This window comes from Dipodomys merriami, unplaced genomic scaffold (genome assembly GCF_024711535.1).
Source record: "Dipodomys merriami isolate MVZ:Mamm:240054 unplaced genomic scaffold, mDipMer1.0.p SCAF_25, whole genome shotgun sequence".
Lineage (NCBI taxonomy): Eukaryota > Metazoa > Chordata > Mammalia > Rodentia > Heteromyidae > Dipodomys > Dipodomys merriami.
The window spans coordinates 14,055,355-14,072,392 of record NW_027203937.1 but is presented as its reverse complement, the minus strand read 5'-3'; the positions used below and the strand labels follow the sequence as shown (position 1 = coordinate 14,072,392).

The window sequence follows — 17,038 nt, the reverse complement described above, 5'->3', positions numbered from 1 at the left end:
CTCTCTCTCTCTCTCTCTCTCTCTCTCTCTCTCTCTCTCTCTCTCTCTTTTTTTTTGTGGGTCCTGGGTCTGGAACTCAAGGCCTAGGCTCTGTCTCTTTGCTCAAGGCTAGGGCTCTACCACTTGAGCCACAGGGTCACTTCTGGCTTTTTCTGAGTAGTTTATTGGAGATAAGAGTTTCATAGACTTTCCTGCCCCAGCAGGTTTTGATCCATGATCCTCAGATCTCAGCCTCCTGAGCAGCTAGGATTACAGGCGTGAGCCACCAGAGGCTGGCTTGTTCCCTCAGCTTTTAATCTTCTCTCTTCCATTTGATGCAAGGAAGCACTAATGAGCAGGAACAGTGCAGACTAGAAATCAGATGTATATTGCCTTTCTCTATTCATCATTGAAAAACAAGGATAATAACCCACCTCATTAAGTAAACTATTGTGATGATTAAGAGAATGAGGAAAAAAAGGACCTGAAATGCTTTAAGGCAGAAACTGTGAACATTTAAAAATATAATTTGTAAGAGTATAAATGACTCGGTAAACCAATCCCAACATTGGCAATATGGTTCAAAGTATATAGTGGCTCAGGATTGTTAGGCCTTACTACTGTCCTGCTTAAAATTCCCTTAGCTCATTTCCTTTTAATAAAGTCAAACTCCTGCATGATTTGGCTTTCTTACTACTCCTTCTCATTACCTACCTCTATTCCCATCACACTTCACATTCCAGTCATATCAAACTACTTGCAGTTCCTTGTACAAGGAGAGCTTGTGAACTCCCTACCCATGTACATGTGATTCTCTTTCTATCTGGAATATCCTCAGTTCTCTTTAATCCTTGCACTTTATAATGAATTCATTCAGCAAAGACTAATGCATTTGTCAGATGCTAAAGACAACATATTAGCATTAGCCTCTGATGTCATGAAGTTTAGGTTTAGCATGTCACACTATGCCTGTGTGTCCCCTATAAGACCAGGAAATTCTTCTTAGGTGTGTTGAGGCAACGTCTGATTGCTCCACACAGAACCTGACACAGACCAATGGGCTTTTGTAAATGTTTGGCAAATCAATATGATATAACCACATTTCTATAATAGATAACAGCAGAAATGTCACATTTTATTATTTATAAAACTCTTTAAAAAGAAAATCAACATCTTATCTTATATTCATTATTACCCTGGAAAACAGTATTAGTAAGATGAGAAACACAGAGGGACTTTTGAGATTTAGTTTTACTTCCCAGCCAATTTTTCAATGATTCCATAACAATCCCTTCAAATAACAGAGCACACCACAACTTGAGAGGCCACGTGAGTGATCTTAGATGAACAGAATCTGATCCCTCCAACAGTCCTAATCCTGGTTTAGCAGACCCTACTCATGAAAAGAAAGGGAACTCTTCTAAATTCAAATGTTTGAAGACACATCTAGGTAAGGCTGTATGCTTTACTAATAATAAAACTGTATTATTACTAATAAAGAATATGAAGCTCAGAAAGGTAAATGGACTTTTCCACTCTTCAAAGCTAAGAAAATATAGTCTAGAAGCCACATCTGGTGGTTCCAAGGTTAGATTCTTTATTGTAACAAATAAGGATTGGGGGCCAAGCATGGAAATAACCAACAATGAGTCCCAGCCTAGGTTTTGTTGATTGGTTGGTTTTTTGGTTTTTTTTTTTGCTTATTTTATTTTTTGAGGCAAAGTCTGGCTATGTAACCTAAGTTGGGCCAGGTGCAGTAGCTCACGCCTATAATCCTACCTACTCAGGAGACTGAGCTCTGAGGATCACCTTTTGAAGCCAATCCAGGCAGAAGAGTCCATGAGATTTTTATCTCCAATTAACCTCCAGGAAACCAGAAGTGGCACAAAGTGGTATAGTGCTAGCCTTGAGAGAAACAGCTCAGAGACAGCACTCAGGCCCTGAGTTCAAGCCCCATGACCAACAAAAAATTAAAATTAGGGCTGGGAATGTGGCTTAGTGGTAGTGTGCTTGCCTAGCACACATGAAGCCCTGGATTCAATTCCTCAGTACCACATAAACAGAAAAAGCCAGAAGTGGTGCTGTGGCTCAAGTGGTAGAGTACTACCTTGAGCAAAAGAGACTCAGGGACAGTACCCAGGCCCTGAGTTCAAGACCCAGGACTGGCAAAAAGAAATTACTTAATTACTTTAATTAATATTAAAAAATAACCAAAGCTGGCCTTAAAATCTCTATCCTCCTGCCTCCCAAGTGTTGGAACTACAGGTATGTGTCACCACCCCTAGCTCCATATTGTCTTGATTTTCATTTCAGAATAGAAGAAACAAAGACTTACCAAAGTGTTGGAAGAATTATAATCTTCGGCTGACTTATCTGCAAACAAGAAAAAGCTTTAATAAACAAGAATTAAATTTAGTAAACAAGAAAATTAATACTTTTTTGAGTGCTAAATAAGTCAAACATTTCTTAGGTTCACAGAATAATAGTATAACTATCTGGTGCTAACGACCAGATTACCAAGTTAAACACATTTATACATATCATCATGTCCTTTAATCTTCACTTTATTATTATTTTATCTACTTTAATAGATTTTATAGGCCAAAGAAATAATTTTCTCTGATAGCATACAGGGAAAATAGAGGATTCAAGATGTGAATTCTGACCAAACTCTAAATGCCATGTTAGAATACCATCCACATAATCAGCTGTATCATCATCATGTTTCAATGGTCAGGACAATTTGCTGCATGCAAAATTATGACCAACCTGTAGCTTCCACTTTCAGAAAGGGTCCTTCTCTATCCATGCCTGTTCCCCACGGGGACAGAAAGACTAAGGCTCTGGGGAAAGAGCTATTAATCATGTGAAGTTTAATTAAAGGCTAGGGCTTATTTTCCTTTTTTCTTTTTGTTGGTTGTAGGGCTTGAGCACTGGGCCTGGGCGCTGTACCTGGCCTCTTCAGCTCAAGGCGAGCACTCTACCACTTGAGCCACAGTGTCACTTCCAGTTTTCTAGTGGTTTACTGGTGATAAGAGTATCACAGACTTTCCTACCTGGGCTGGCTTTGAACCGTGATCCTCAGATCATAGGATCCTGAGTAGCTAGGCTTACAAGCGTGAGCCAATGGCGAAGGGCTTATTTTCTAAGAATAGAATCAAGTGCTCTTGATGAAGTATATCTTACTGATTCTGAGATCTACATTCTTATCAAATCTGAAAATTACCAGCCCTAAAATAGAGCTATATTGTAAGAACTAGAATATGCTTATGATATTCTTAACAGAGGAGCTCAATAATCCAACTGTTTAATACATAGAACCATATATAATGAAGCACATCAACATGAGATGTATAGCTCCATTGGCTCCAAAGCAAATAAAGAATCCACAAAGTAGAAAGTGAGGCAAGCTATGACAACATATTCTTAAAATAAACCCTTATGGCAGGTGTGGTTGTACATGCCTATAATTACAGCATTCAAGAGGCTGAGGCAAAAGCTCATAAAGGTTTTTTGTTTTGTCTTGTTTTTGTGTTTGTACAGGACTTTAATTTAGGGCCTCACTCTCTCATGGCTTGTTCGCTCATGGTTGGAGCTCTACCACTTGAGCCATACTTCAAGGATCATAAAACTCAAGGCAATCTGGGCTATACAGTGAAACCTTCTCTCAAAAATAACCACTAAGAATGAGATGTACAAGTCGTTATGTGGAAAAACGAACTTTACAAATTTGGTGGGGGGTGGGGAAGGAGGACTGGGTGTGAGGGGTGGGGGAAGGATGGGAAGGGATGGGAAAGGGAAACAAAGGAGGAAGCTACAATGCTTGATAAGAAATGTACTCATTATCTTGCCCATGTAATTGTAACCCCTTTGTACAGTATTTTCACAATAAAACAAAAGAAAAAAAAAAAAGAACCACTAAGGGCCGGGCACCAGTGGCTCACACCTGTAATTCTAGCTACTCAGGAGGCTGAGATCTGGGGATCTTAGTTCAAAGCTAGTCTGGGCAGGAAAGTCCGTGAGAATCTTATCTCCAATTAACCACCAGAAAGCCATTAGTGGTGCTGTGGCTCAAGTGGGAGAGTGCTCACCTTGAGCTAAGAGCTGGGGGACAGAGCCCAGGCCCAGAGTTCAAGCCCCACGACCAAAAAAAACCCAAAACACTAACAAAACAACCCAGAGAAGCCAGCTATGCCCTGGAGAAATAAATTTAAATATAATTCATAATTGATACTCATAACTTAAATTCATTTATCTTCCAAATCACTATCAGCATACAGAATGCAATACTATGACTCCACTATACCACCCCTATCCTAATTTACTGCTAGCAATTTTGAGGCCTGGGTAGTCTGGCTATAAACATACTTCTTACATCATACATTTTACATTTTACATTTTAAAAAATCTTTGCTTCTTTTTAAGATGATATACAATTTTCAAGCAAAAGATGAGAGACTAGAATACTTCTAAATACTTCATTTTACAAATAGGGAAACTGAACTTCCCAAAGGGAAAGATATTGGTTCAAGATTACATAAATCAGTGGAAAATAAAGCTAAAACTCAAATGGGTTGTCAATCTAGTCTTTTCGCCTAAAAAATTAGGCACTAATTGGCATAAAAAAATCAGTGTCAAAGAGGAAACTTGGAAAAAAAAAACAAACAGGCATGTAGAGTTTTGGGGGAGTTATAGACAGCCCAAGGTTTAATCACTCAAGTTTTACACATACTTCTATTATGCATTAGTTGAGTCATTTTGGGTAATTCATTTAATTTCTCTAAGCCTAATCAACTTCTTTGAGTCTATAAAATGGGAGTAATAGTCTTTACTCTACCATCCCCAAAGGCCATGGTGAAAATCGTATGAGATAATTCACCAGTTAGCATATACCAACTGAGGTAGTGTTACCACAACTAATAGGACAAGAGAAGGAGAAACAAAAAAAAGAGATTTGACAATAAAAACCATCAGTATCAAATCTACAATTCTGCCTAGAATTGATCTTTATCTTAAATTGTAAAAAATTATGTGTATATGTTTAAGTTTATACACACAGCAGATACATGCACACATATCTACACATATCCAACATTATTCATATGTACACATACGAATGAATACATAATTACCTAAATTATATCTATATACTCTATGCACATATTTATTCACAAATACTTAGGTAGACTATAACTTCAAATACTGCCAGGAACATGTCACCTGTGCACATTTATATACATGCATACAAAAAATAGCTTCTAGTCTGATATTTCCGTGATAAATGTAGGTTCTAATTTCCTGACTATAGAAAACTACTACAACTACTAGAAAACTATATACCCTCTCACGATAATGCCTTCTTGGAATGACACAGCCCTTCAATCGAAGAAGTGAGACTAACGCAGTTGGGACAGATGAAAGGAAGGAAATGCTGCTGGGAGATGCATGACCCTCTCCTGAGCACTATCACGGCAGCATGAGTGAACCTGCAATATGTCATGCCCACCATCTGTCCCCTTTGATACAAGCCAGGTACTGGCTGGGAAAACCGTCCTTCAAAATCAGCCAGTTAATCCTGGTTCTCACCTTTTCCAACCCTTTGAAGGAGGCAGCATGAACAAACAGCACTAGGCTGAGAAGGAAGACTAGTCTAGACACTGACTTTAAAGAGGTCTTCTTTGGCCTTGATGTTTGCCAAACATGGGGTGCAGGTATATCCTAAGGTACTTCTTGCAATTTCCAGAAATACAGGCCTCTCATAAGTTATCCTAGAAAATTTCCTCTGCTGGGCTGGGAAGGTGGTTCAGTGGTAGAGCGCTTGCCTTGCATGCTTGAGGCCCTGGGTTTGATTCCTCAGCACCACATAAGCAAAAAGAAAAAAAAAAAAGCCAGAAGTGGCACTATGGCACAAGAAGTAGAACACTAGCCTTTTGCTGAAGAGCTGAGGGACAGTTCCAGGCACAGAGTTCAGGCCCCATGACCGGACCCCCCTCCCAAAAAAAAAAAATTCCTCTGCTATGGACGGGGGTATTCCAAAAAAATCACTAGAAGAGAGTAGTAAAGTAGAAAAAAAAAGATCCTCATAACTATATGAGACTTGAAATCTAATCCCACTATACTATTAAAAAACACTCGAGAAAAAGTGGAAGTGTGAGCTCAAGGGGTAGAGCACCAGCCTTGAGTGAAAAAGTCATGGGAGAGTGTAAGGCTCTCAGTTCAAACTTTAGCACCAGAGTACACGCACATGTGCACACACACATGCGCACGCGCGTGCACGCACGCACACGCACACGCGCGCACACACACACACACACACACACACACACACATACACACACACACACACACACACATACACACACACACACACACACACACACACACACACTCCACTATCACCAACAACAAAAATACAAAAACTCTGAAGTCAAGTTCTGGTAGCTCATGCATATAATCCTACTCAGGAGGCAAAGATCTGGAAGATGAGTTTAGAGAGCCAGGGTAGAAATGTCTGTGAGCCTCCATCTATAAAATAACCAAATCAGCAAAAAGGTTGGCATGGCTCAAGTAGTATGGTGCCAACCTACTAAGCAAGTGTGAAGTCATGAGTTCAAGCCCCCCAACCAGCAAACAAACAAAAACATAATCCCTAGCATGCATATACTATTCAATAGTACTGGCTTGATTTTTGTCTGCATTACTAACCTAAGTGATATATTATTAATATTAACTAATGATATTAAAATGAGACTGATAGTTAAATTTCCATGGTGCTGCTATAACCTATTAAAATCTTTTACATCAATGAACTCACTCATTTATTCTTCAATTATACCCTTTTGAGACAGTATTATTCCCATTTTGAAGCTCAAAGAAATGACATGACAATTCAAACCTAGAGTCAGAATCTAGACCTTTTAGCACAAAGCCTGTGTTTGCTGTTATACAATATCATTCTATTTTATTTTATTTTATTTTTTTTTTTTTTTGGGTCCGGTCGTGGGGCCTGAACTCTGGGCCTGGGCACTGTCCCTCAGCTCTTCAGCTCAAGGCTAGTGCTCTACCACTTGAGCCACAGCGCCACTTCTGGCTTTTTTCTTTTTGCTTATGTGGTGCTAAGGAATCGAACCCAGGGCCTCGAGCATGCAAGGCAAGCGCTCTACCACTGAGCCACCTTCCCAGCCCCTATCATTCTATTTTAAAATAAGAAATACACATCTGCATGCACACACGCACACACCTACAGTTTCAGAATGAAGGCAAGTTTGAAATTGATGCAAAAGCCCAGCATCTCTGTTATCAAATTCCAAAATTCCATCTTGGCAAAAGTGGTACCTCCACTCTTTCCCCTTTCTTCTCTCATGCTAGCCTAATAGGAACACAAAGCTTTTCTATCCAGATTAAAGCTACCTCCTCCTATGACTTGTCTGGACATAATCCTCATACCTGTAAAGCTCATGTACTTCTGACTGTTGGTGGTCTTCTTAGAGTTGTAAAATTCTAACACATCCAGAACAGCCTGTGGGTTTTTCTTTTGCTCTGATTTAGTGATATTTGATGTTTGAAGCAAGCGGGCCCACTGCTCTGGCATGCCCTACAAAAGAAATATACAAAGTTTTCAGGAAGACATAGTTCCAAGGGAACCTAAAAGAAAATCAGATCTAATCCTGCTATCTACTAGCAGCTTAAGAGGAGCTTGTAGTCATTCCTTTCCCTCTATTCCCTCAGAATTCCCACAAGCTTATTTTTATAATATTCTCCTTATTGTGGGCATCATATCCTAAGATGTTTGTCACTTCACCTCCTTTAGAGTAGAGACCATGTCTGGTTTATTCCTGTATCATCAGTGCCCCATACAGACCCTGCTATCATGATTTCCCTAAAGAAAGGTTTGTTTGGACTGGTGGGAAGGTAGAGGGATATATAGATCAGTGGGAGAGTATTCAAAACCTTGGGTTCCATTAAAAAAAATAATAAATATAAAACCTTCTCTAGGTGCAAAGTGGAGATTCAGTAACTGATCCTCTCATGAATGAAAGGATATAGAAATAAGGGTCTTGGGCAAACAAAGAAGCATCAGGATGATATGGTATCACCTTTAACAGCATATAGCCACTTACTGTAAACTCCCCTGTGACAGCATCAAAACCGACATGAATTGTGTGCTCAAAATCTGAAGGAAGAGAAATCTCTGGCCGCTCCTTCTCCTTCTTCTTATTTGCTACAAGAGAAATAGGGAAAGGGAAATTTTAAAAGTACATCATTAAGCTTTTAGGCTTACTTTAGTTCTCATTGAACTCATAAGCTCCTGTAGAAGGCAAAGTCTATCTAGTTCACATATGTATTTACAGACCAACTATGGACCTGGATTGAAGTAAATGCACAGGGCATGTAAAATGGGAAGGAAAACACAAGAGGATCTAAAGTATTAAGCCAGTTTCACCTCTATCTCACCATAGTGTAGAGTCTAGGTTCTTCGCCTCCCCCATCTGAACGACAAGGACAGACAGGATGGTCTTTAGGGCTATGCCACCTCCTACACTCTGTATCTATTTAATCAGGGAAACAAGCACTCTACCTAGATTTCTTCCTAAGATGACATTTACCTAAGAGTTTTTAACTGTCATTTCATAGCTATTACTTCAAATAATGATCCTGATAGGCAAAGTTCTCTCACAGATTAGGAAATTGTGGCACAAATTTGCTGGCAGTTGTTAAGCAAGTGAAATAAAAGCAAGGCCTTTAACATTCTAGCTTAGTACTTCTGAAAAATTTCAAGTTGAATTAGGAAAACAAACTTGATGTACCAATCAAGAAATATTATGAACTTACTGTATGTGTACAGTAATATACATTATTTCCCTTTATTCTTTTTTTTGGGGGGTCCGGTTGTGGGGCCTGAACTCTGGGCCAGGGCGCTGTCCCTCAGCTCTTCAGCTCAAGGCTAGCGCTCTACCACTTGAGCCACAGCGCCACTTCCGGCTTTTTTCTTTTTGCTTATGTGGTGCTGAGGAATCGAACCCAGGGCCTCATTCACACAAGGCAAGTGCTCTACCACTGAGCCACCTTCCCAGCCCTCCCTTTATTCTTACAATCATATGAGCTAAATATTACTGCAAGTCATTTTACAAATGGAAACACTGAATAATTTCATCATTAGCTAATGAGGGCTGAGATCTGAACCCAGGTCTTATCCCCAAAGTTTTTTCCTCAGTATCTTTATGAGAACCATTTGCCTCCATGCCAATTGCTAGGGTTTAAGCTATTTTTGCATTTGGCAATTGTCCTCCAGAAGCAGCTGCTTTGAGAGAGAGAAGGTTAAGGGTTATACCAGGGCCCAAGTCAAGCATTCATTATGCTACAATTCCATCTGTCTTGTTCATAGTTAGAATATGTAGGACATGTGTCAGGGCTTTGGAACTGCTTTCTGTTGGGAACTACTTTCTATTTCTAAATTCTTCCTGATATATTACCTTTTAAAGGTTTCAGGAAAGTATAAGCAAATTCATGTTTCATTTAGATTTTACAAATACATATTATATGTAGTATACTGTTATATATTACATATTATTTATATTGTATATTATTCATGTGAACATAGAAGGCAATGCTAAAGTTATCCCCGCCTCTACTAGTCACTCTTTGCTCTGGGACCTTTAAAATGTCTCACACACTCCTAACTCTTCACTTTTTTTCTCCTGTTCTAGTCATCTTTACTGATTCAAGTTCTACTTCATCCAGAAAAGATTTCCTAACCTTACTTTCCCCTGTGAATTCCCAAGGCACTGAGTCTGCTACACTACTGTGTATCTTACTCATTTCCTGTCTTGAATGAGTTCTTGCCATTTAATATATATATATATATATATATATATATATAATATTATAATCTTAAAACCAAAATCTTGGCTTTTAATTAAGATCATTATGCTTCTAAATCCCAAACATAACCTACCACAGAATTTATTTAGTTCAGGAACATCTTAGAAAATACTAGGAAATGACCTTAAACCATCTAATTCCACTCCCAGAAGAAAGAGGCCCTAGTAAGTAAGCTCTGACTTGTCCGAAGTCACAGAACACTTGGTAGAAGACTCAGACTACTGATCAAACCTTCAGTTCTTCAAACCCTTATCTCTTTTGACTGATTTGAATGGGATTAACTACTGACTGAAGTAACAATTTAACATAAACCAGACATGGGGACAGACAGGAAAAGAGCCTGGCTAAAGTGGGAGAAGAGGGAAGTAAGAAAAATAACTGGCTGATAGAGTCTAAGTGTTGTGCAATTTAGGCTAATAACTCACTAGCTAGGGACTACTAGCAGGGAGTGTACAAATATGTATAGCAAGATATACATAAGAATGGTCAGAAAACATTATTAATAAATTAATTACTGAAATTAATCCAATGTTTATCAACAGTACAATAGAAAATATTCCTTGTAAGAGTATTTGGGTAAACCCTTATAAACCATGCTGATCAAATGAAGATAAACAAAAACAGAAGAAAATTAAAGCAAAAAAAAGTCTATGTATGTTAAATTCAAAAACAGGCAAATTGATGTTTGTAGGAAGGAGAGAGATATCAGTGCATGGAAGAGAAAATGTAAGTTTTGAAGGAACTTGTAATATATACTATTTCACATTCAAGTAGTGATAACATAAATGTGGTAACAAATTCACTAGGCTAGACAGTTCTAAAGTGTGCAATGTTTTATTTAAAAAAGTAAAATTTCAGTGGAAGACCTTAAAAAAATCATGCTTTCTATGATTTCACAGGGTATTTAGCCCAATATAATTCATTGTATACATGAAAAGGAAATTAAGGCCCAGAGAGATTCAGTAAATATTTCCTTGAATATATTGAACGTAAAATTAATTGGTTGGCAAACCTGACAGTGTATTTTATGTACATCAATGTTTCCAGTCCTTGTTGGTTAACAACCATGTAAGTGAATTATGAGAACACAGAAGGAAAAAAGAAGAAAAGTAAAAGGAAATGGGGAAGTATTGAAGGCTTTAAGATTTACAGGCTGTTGCCTATCATTCTGTTTCAAATATTTCATTTGTCCAAACCCAGAGTTTAGAGAATTCTGCTTCACACATTAGAAAGAACTCTTAAGATCTTTTTTGGCAAACTAGTACTTGGGTCTGCTTAGTCTTAGCACCCAAAATCATTTAATCTGGCTTTCCCATTAGCTCTGTCTAAGTCAACAGGAAGCCTATATTTAGGGAGAGAAAAGGCCATTCCTTAATCCCATGTTGGAAGAACTGTGTTCAGAATTATTTTATAAATCTCATAAGAATTCTGAAGAATGTAAGCAATAATAATGCATGAGTGCCACCAAAACCACTACCAACTCTTAACAAGACTGCGTTTTACAGTATTTTCCATGTCTTTTTTTTTTTTTTTTTTTGAAGGCAAGAATGTCACTCTATCGCCCAAGCTGGCCTTAAGCCCTGGCTCGATTGCCTATGTCACCTGGTGCTGTGTGTACCACCACTCCTGACCTTTTTTCACATCTTTAATCCTATATGCCTTTTAGCAACTCTGTAATTATTACTTAGCCATATCACGGGTAAGATTACTAAGGCTAAGAATGGTAAAGGAACTTACCAAATGTCACAAAGTAAAAAATAAGAGTGACCCCCCCCCCAAAAAAAATGAGTCACAGATGCTAAAATTCTAAGCACAGCTTTTTTTTTTTTTAAGAGCATCCTTGTCTTTGTTGCCCAGGCTGATTTCAAACTCCTTGGTTCAAGTAACCCTTGTGCCTCAGTGTCTCCATTAGCTGAGACTATATAGGCATGTCATAACATCTAGCTTTAGAGTTTCTTCTATATCGTATCTTTTCCATATTGGAGACTAAGTGAATATAACAACAAATAGGATGACTGTATTCATTAAGTTCAAAAAACAAACTAAATCAGTTCTACTGAAAGCACTAGTGCAAAAGACTCTAAATTGGAAGACTTCAAACTCTTTGTAGTGTCCAAATGCTTTTAAGAATGAAAGAGGGAGCTGGGCACTGGTGGCTCATGCCTGTAATCCTACCTACTAAGGAGACTGAGATCTGAGGATTGCGGTTCAAAGCCAGCCCAGACAGGAACATCCATGAGACTCTTATCTCCAAATACGCACCAGAAAACTGGAAATGGTGCTAAGGCTCAAATGGTAGAGCCCTAGCCTTGAGCTAAGGAGCTTAAGGACAGCACCCAGGCCCAGAATTCAAGCCCAATACAAAGAAGAAAAACGAAGAAAGAAGAAAGGAAGAAAGAGGAAGAGGAGGAGGAAGAGAAGAGGAAGAGGAAGAAGAGAAAGAGGAGGAGAAGGAGGAGGAGGAGGAAAATAGAGCAGTCTAGAAGTCAAAAGACACTGGTTCAAATTCAGACCATGAATTTTATGCAGCATGTAACCACACTGATTTGCTAAACCCATGAGTACTTATATTGTATAACATAAAAGTCCTTGGGATCAGATCAAATAAAGGTCTAATCCCAGCTCTGCCATTCCCTACCTAGATGTCCTTGGACAAGTAAATAAACTACTGTAAACTGCAATTATGTCTATACAAGGAAATATTTATCCACCTAAAGCAGCTGGTGTGTTTCACAAGCATTAAAGCTCCTAATACAACCTAACAGACATTCTATTAGTGGAGGCTGAAGAATTACTGTTCTAGTATCTATTGTGTCTATTTTTACTTTTTTTTTAAATTGTGAAAATACAGAAGTACAGAGGGGTTACAATTATATGGGCAAGATAATGAGTACATTTCGTATCAACCATTGTAGCCCCTTCCCATCCCTTCCCATCCTCCCCCTGCCCCCCAACCGGATCCTCCTCCCCCTTTCCCCCCCACCAAAGTTGTAAAGTTCGTTTCGACATAACAACTTCTACATCTCTTTGTTGCAATGGGTCCACCTGTATCCCTATTTAAACGATTTGTTTTTCCCCTTCCCCTCCACAAATTATACCAACATCAAATACAGTGAAAGCAGGGGTTATACCGTGGGGGAGGGACATACAAAGCAACAAAGAAATAATCTTATAAATGTGTTAGAAACAATCGCATGAAAGAAAAAAACATCTGAATACATATCTTAGGGTTCATTTCCCTAACATCAACTTATCTGTTTACTGTTTTATTATTGTTAGTGTTTCTATTTTTATTTTGAGGATCAATTAATTAAAGAAAATGTATGGCATTGTAAACTGTAAGCTTTACAAATATAAGTAATCATTAGTAAGAGAAATACGAGAAACTAACAAGATTTCTCAAGACACTGGCATTTCTCAACCAATTCATTAAAATATGGAAATACGGCTGAGACTAGAAAGAAGAAACAATCACCTGATTTCACACTATTAGAGATCTTAGGTTTGATGACACTATTAGAGAGCTTAGGTTTGAGGAAATAAAGTAGGGAAAGAAACTTGACATCATCTATCCCAACTTAAGCCATATCCGTGGCCTAGTTTACTTGGTTTTCTGATGGCTTGAGAAACTGAAGTTAACCCTGCAAAGTAACATGTTTCAGGATAGCCACCAAAGTTTTAGCACAAGTCACTGGCCTTATTTATTTTTAAAATTATTTTTAAGCAGCACCTCTCATTGGCTCAACTGAGAGAATCTTAGTGCAAAGCAGTAAAAAAATTCCAAACTTGGGAGAGATAAACACTGACGCAGTCCAATGTTAAAATTAACTTTGCTAAACTCTTCCCAAGCTCAGAGAATTCCACTCTGGTCATGAAAATGTAGCCAGAAAAAGATTTCAAACTAAATGCTGCAAGACTTCTTCGAATAAACCAAAGGCTCCAGATCCTAACCACAGGAACCAGGCTTTCCACATGGAATTCTGCAACTCAGCGCCACATCCCTTCAATTATGGCTTCTTCTTCCAATCATGTATACATCCCCCAGGCACACACTGAGGCCATATTGAAGGTCAGCATTAGGTAATACCCACAGACATTCTTCCCAGTACCAGATCTCAACCAACTATAGTCTGAAAAGAACTCTTTCTTGTCTACATACAGACACAATTCTGTTCCAAAGTATAGGTAGAACCAGGCATTTATACTTTTTTTAAGTACTATGGGTGAGTAATCAGGGTTCAGAGTAGCTAACCAAGTTACAGTACTATGTGATGATGGAATAGATATTTTAGGAAGACTTTAGTTCCCACACTCACTCTTGCAACTTTCTCCCTATGAGACCTTGAACTATTCATTATTTTCTAAGCCTTAGGCTCCCCAATAGAAAATAAACTGTGAGAATCAGACAAAATAGTAAATGAAATGTCTTAAAAATACATAAACCAGCCAGGCACCGGTAGCTTATGCCTGCAATCCTACTTATCCAGGAGGCTGAGATGTGAGGATTGTGGTTCAAAGCCAGACTGGGCAGGAGGGTCTGTGCAATTACTATCTCTAACCACCAGAAAACTGGAAGTGACACTGTGGTTCAAAGTGATAGAGCATTAGCCTTGAGTGAAAAATGTCAAGGGACAGTAAAAGCCCCGTAACTGACCAAAAAAAAAAAAAAACAACATAAACCTTCTAAGTGTATTGTTTTGCAGTTTAGAAAATGCTTTTGCATCTACTGTGTCAAATGGCAGAAAAAAAACTACTAATGATAGAGTAGATGGGAACCATGATTATTCACACTTTACAGATGAGGATATTAGAATTAAGTGTTATTTTTAAAATAAATCACAGAGTTAAATGCCAGAGGCTGACTTGGTTTAGGTTCTCAGACCAATTCTCTATGTAGCAAATATAAATTCTCAAGTAGTAGGTGCAGAGCATACCACTTCCAAGATTAGCCTACACTGCTGTGTCCCTCTAGGTTGTTGACTGAGCAAAATTTCTAAACAAAAGGAAAAACTTCAGTTTTTTTGTTATTTTTTTATTTTTATGTATTTATTAGCAATAGCCATCAATGTTCCTAAAGCAGAAGGTAAAATCAATGTTCTCCAGGTATCTATAGAAAATTAATAACAAGAGAATGAAAGAGGTTATTACATCATTTTGCAAGAACTCCTAACTCTCAGTTTTCTACTGCATTTTCAACCTACTGAGATATATTTTGAGGCTTTGGTCTTTGAGGGTAATACTTATTTTCAGACTAGATTTGGCCTACAGGAGGCACTCAGTATTTCCAAAAGAACATTTAGGTCTACTCTATCACTGATTAAAGTACTTCATAATAGCCTATTTTCTTTTCACCTACATAGTCAAGACTTATCCAATGACATCTTTGCAGTACCTCTTTGATATAATTATAGGATTTCTTTTTTTTTTTTTTTTGGGGGGGGGGTCCGGTCATGGGGCCTGAACTCTGGGCCTGGGCGCTGTCCCTCAGCTCTTCAGCTCAAGGCTAATGCTCTACCACTTGAGCCACAGCGCCACTTCCGGCTTTTTTCTTTTTGCTTATGTGGTGCTGAGGAATCGAACCCAGGGCCTCATTCACACAAGGCAAGCTCTCTACCACTGAGCCACCTTCCCAGCCCCTAATTATTGGATTTCTAAGCTAAAAGAAACTGCACATAATCTGATGCTCTGCTCTAACATTTTCATTTTTTGGTGCCAGTCCTAGGGATTGAACTCAGGGTCTGGGCATTGTTACTGAGGTTCTTTTGCTCAAGGCTAGCACACTACCACTTGAGCCACAGCTCCATTTCTGGCCTTTTTGGTGCTTCAGTGGAGATAAAGAGTCTCATGGGCTTTCCTGCCTGGGCTGGCTTTGAACCATGCTCAGATCTCAGCTTCCTGAATAACTAGGATTATAAACATAAGCTACCAGTACCTGGCTGACTTTTTTTTTTTAAGATGAAGGCATTGATGTTTATAGAAGCAACTAATACAAACCCAACTTAAATGAGAAGACTATAACACAGACATCTAGACCCTCATTATCCCATTCAAGATTTAAGGTTGTCTGAAGTGTTCAGTTCCAATGATGTTGCTGCTTCTTCCTGTTGCTTCAGGTAACAATCTTCTGTTTTTGTTTTTTGAAAAACTAGCTTTATATAATTCACACACTACAATAATTCACCCATACAGTTCACATTCAACAGTTTTAGCATTTTCTCAGTGCTTGGAAAATATCACAATAAATTCTGGACATTTCATCACTCCAAAAAGAAACTGAACCTCTTAGCTCTCTCCCTCTAATGCTATCTGCTCCTTCCCCTCTACACTAATAAACAGAGAGAGAGAGAGAGAGAGAGAGAGAGAGAGAGAGAGAGAGAGAGAGAGAGAGAGAGAGAGAGTGTATGTGTGTGTGTGTGCCAGTTCTAGGGCTTGTACTCAGGGCCTAGATGCTGTTCTTGAACTTTTGTGCACAAGGCTAGTGCTCTACCACTTTAGCAACACCTCCACTTCTGATTTTTTGGTGACTGCTTTGAGAAGAGTGTCATGAAGGGGCTGGGAATATGGCTTAGTGGTAGAATGCTTGCCTAGCATGCATGAAGCCCTGGGTGCAATTCTTCAGTACCACATAAGTAGAAAAAGTCAGAAGTGGCACTGTGACTCTAGTGGTAGAGCACTAGCCTTGAGCAAAAGGCAGCTAGGGGACAATGCCCAGGCCCTGAGTTCAATCCCCAGGACTGGCAAAAAAAAAAAAAAAAAAAAAAAAGTCTCATGAAACTTCCTGCTCAGGCTGGCTTTGAACTGAACTGAACTGAAATCCTCAAATCTCAGATGTGAGTCACCTGACTCTGTACCAATATATCTTTTGTCTATGAATTTACCTTTTCTAAACAATTTATATAAATGAAATCCAACATGATGTGATCCCTTATGAATGGCTTCTTTCACTTAGCACAGTATTTTCAAGGTTCATCTATGTTGCAGCATAGCTTAGGACTTCTTTTCTGTTAGCAAAATAACATTTTATTATATGGATACATCACGTTTCATATCCATCCATTAGACAACGAACATTTAGGTATTTTTACTTTGGGGTTATGAATAATATGCTGCTATAAACCATTAATGAACTGGTTTTGTGTGCATATGTCTCATTTCTCCTTGGAGGAAACCTCTGAGT

The 17,038-nt window shown here is 38.6% G+C and overlaps 1 protein-coding gene across 7 annotated transcripts in view; it reads right to left on the bottom strand.

Moving 5' to 3' along the window:
* The window catches only part of Pak1 (p21 (RAC1) activated kinase 1), a 140,353-nt gene that overhangs the window by 44,299 nt on the left and 79,016 nt on the right, over positions 1-17,038 (bottom strand). For all 7 annotated transcript variants that reach the window (XM_070034937.1, XM_070034940.1, XM_070034944.1 and 4 more), the window contains 3 exons: positions 8,100-8,200; positions 7,426-7,573; positions 2,315-2,352 (listed from right to left, as the gene is read on the bottom strand). In XM_070034937.1, the coding sequence (XP_069891038.1) occupies positions 2,315-2,352; positions 7,426-7,573; positions 8,100-8,200 (287 nt within the window). The remainder of the gene's footprint in view (positions 1-2,314; positions 2,353-7,425; positions 7,574-8,099; positions 8,201-17,038) is intronic.